General features: G+C 39.7%; 1 protein-coding gene across 1 annotated transcript in view; it reads right to left on the bottom strand.

Annotated features, from left to right (window-relative positions):
- Positions 1–1,036, bottom strand: part of LOC101855574 — a gene marked incomplete in the record, with an annotated part of 16,285 nt that extends 15,249 nt beyond the window's left edge. The window contains 1 exon segment of the mRNA XM_013084248.2: positions 899–1,036. Within this exon segment, the coding sequence (XP_012939702.1) occupies positions 899–1,025 (127 nt within the window).
- Positions 1,037–1,465: the final 429 nt, after the last annotated feature.

The following is a 1,465-nucleotide window of genomic DNA, read 5'->3' as shown; positions in this document are numbered from 1 at the left end:
AGAGAGAGAGAGAGAGAGAGAGAGATCATCATCATTATCATCATCATCATCATTATCATCATCATCACCAACATCATCATCATCATCATCGTCATATATTATGTAACTGCTTCTAGTTCTATCATCGGAGACAGTGTTAAATTCTTTAACACCATAGTTCTGTTTTCAGTAACATTTTGTTAACTTCCTCTGAATCTGCTCTTCACTTGTACAATATCGCACTCTTGGGAGAAAATGAATGGTAACTAGAACTAATAGCAATGTATCGTTTACTTTTGTATTTATTTATTCATTTATTTGTTCATTTATTTATTCATATATAAAACACTCTCCTTAGTGTTTACTTTAACACTAACACCTAATTCCAAAATCCAAAATACTGCACACTTTGTTGTTGGTACTAGACACAAAAGCGCCAGATGACAGAATTGGGCACAGTAAAAACAAAACAACGTTCAGTCTACCATCTCCACCTCTGACCTCCTCATAACCTTGTGTTGGTCTAGGCTAATACAACACAAGCACAACGGTATGCTAAATTGTCCTCAATTTGACAGGATTAACCCTATCTGTACGTCGTGTTTTACTATCGTATCCATACGACTAGGAGAACTCTGTACCACCACTTTCCAATGAGGAAATTTACTCGTTAATCCGATCCGTACGCTTTGCATAGCAGTCTGTGAAAATGATATTTTAAGAAATATTGAAAGTTTCAAAGAGATCTTCGTACTAGAAATATTTTAAAATGTGAAGAGTACAACCCCGTGGGTACAAAATGACCCCAGAGGATATAGACAGTGTTAAGCAAGAAAAATACACTACCCCTCCCCCTTTTTCATTAAAAAAATAAAGAATAAATATTTCCAGTAAAGAGAGAAATGTGTAAAGAACTCACTTCCAGCCGTTGGTGTGGTGCTGATGGTAAAGTTGAGGTAGTCTATGTCATTACACACGTCTGTATCTGTCAGTGTGTTCGCCACTGCCTGGGACGCCATCACACTGTCCAAACCTGGGGGACGCATCGATAAACACACAATGATAGGCCTACATGATGGTGAAGTGATAACTAAGTAAAAGTAAAGTTGTTCCCGAATCCGATCCGCGCTTTGGGGATTGTCTTGTTAGTGAGACAACTTCCTAGGCCTTCGGCATTTTGTGGTAGGGTGGCCAGTTCCTTTCCACGCCGCCTTTACTTCCCCGACTCTAAGTCATGTACCCATTACTGCTGGGTGGGCAGGAGGGGGGCGAAAAAAATCCGTGTCTGAACTGAGGCTCGAACCCGGACTTTTTGCTTCGAAGAAAAGCACGATACTTAAGGTGTACCCAAAATATAAGGAATGTCTATTGTTGCAAAACGTGTGTGCATGTTTGTCTGCGTGTGTGTGCATTTTGTTTGTGTGTGTGTACTTATGTGTATGTGTTAATGGATGCGTGTGAATATGACGTGTGTTTCTGTGTGTGT

The sequence above is a fragment of the Aplysia californica genome, unplaced genomic scaffold, assembly GCF_000002075.1.
Source record: "Aplysia californica isolate F4 #8 unplaced genomic scaffold, AplCal3.0 scaffold00281, whole genome shotgun sequence".
NCBI classification, from domain to species: domain Eukaryota; kingdom Metazoa; phylum Mollusca; class Gastropoda; order Aplysiida; family Aplysiidae; genus Aplysia; species Aplysia californica.
The sequence above is the reverse complement of the archived record's forward strand: the minus strand, read 5'-3'. Positions and strand labels throughout refer to the sequence as shown.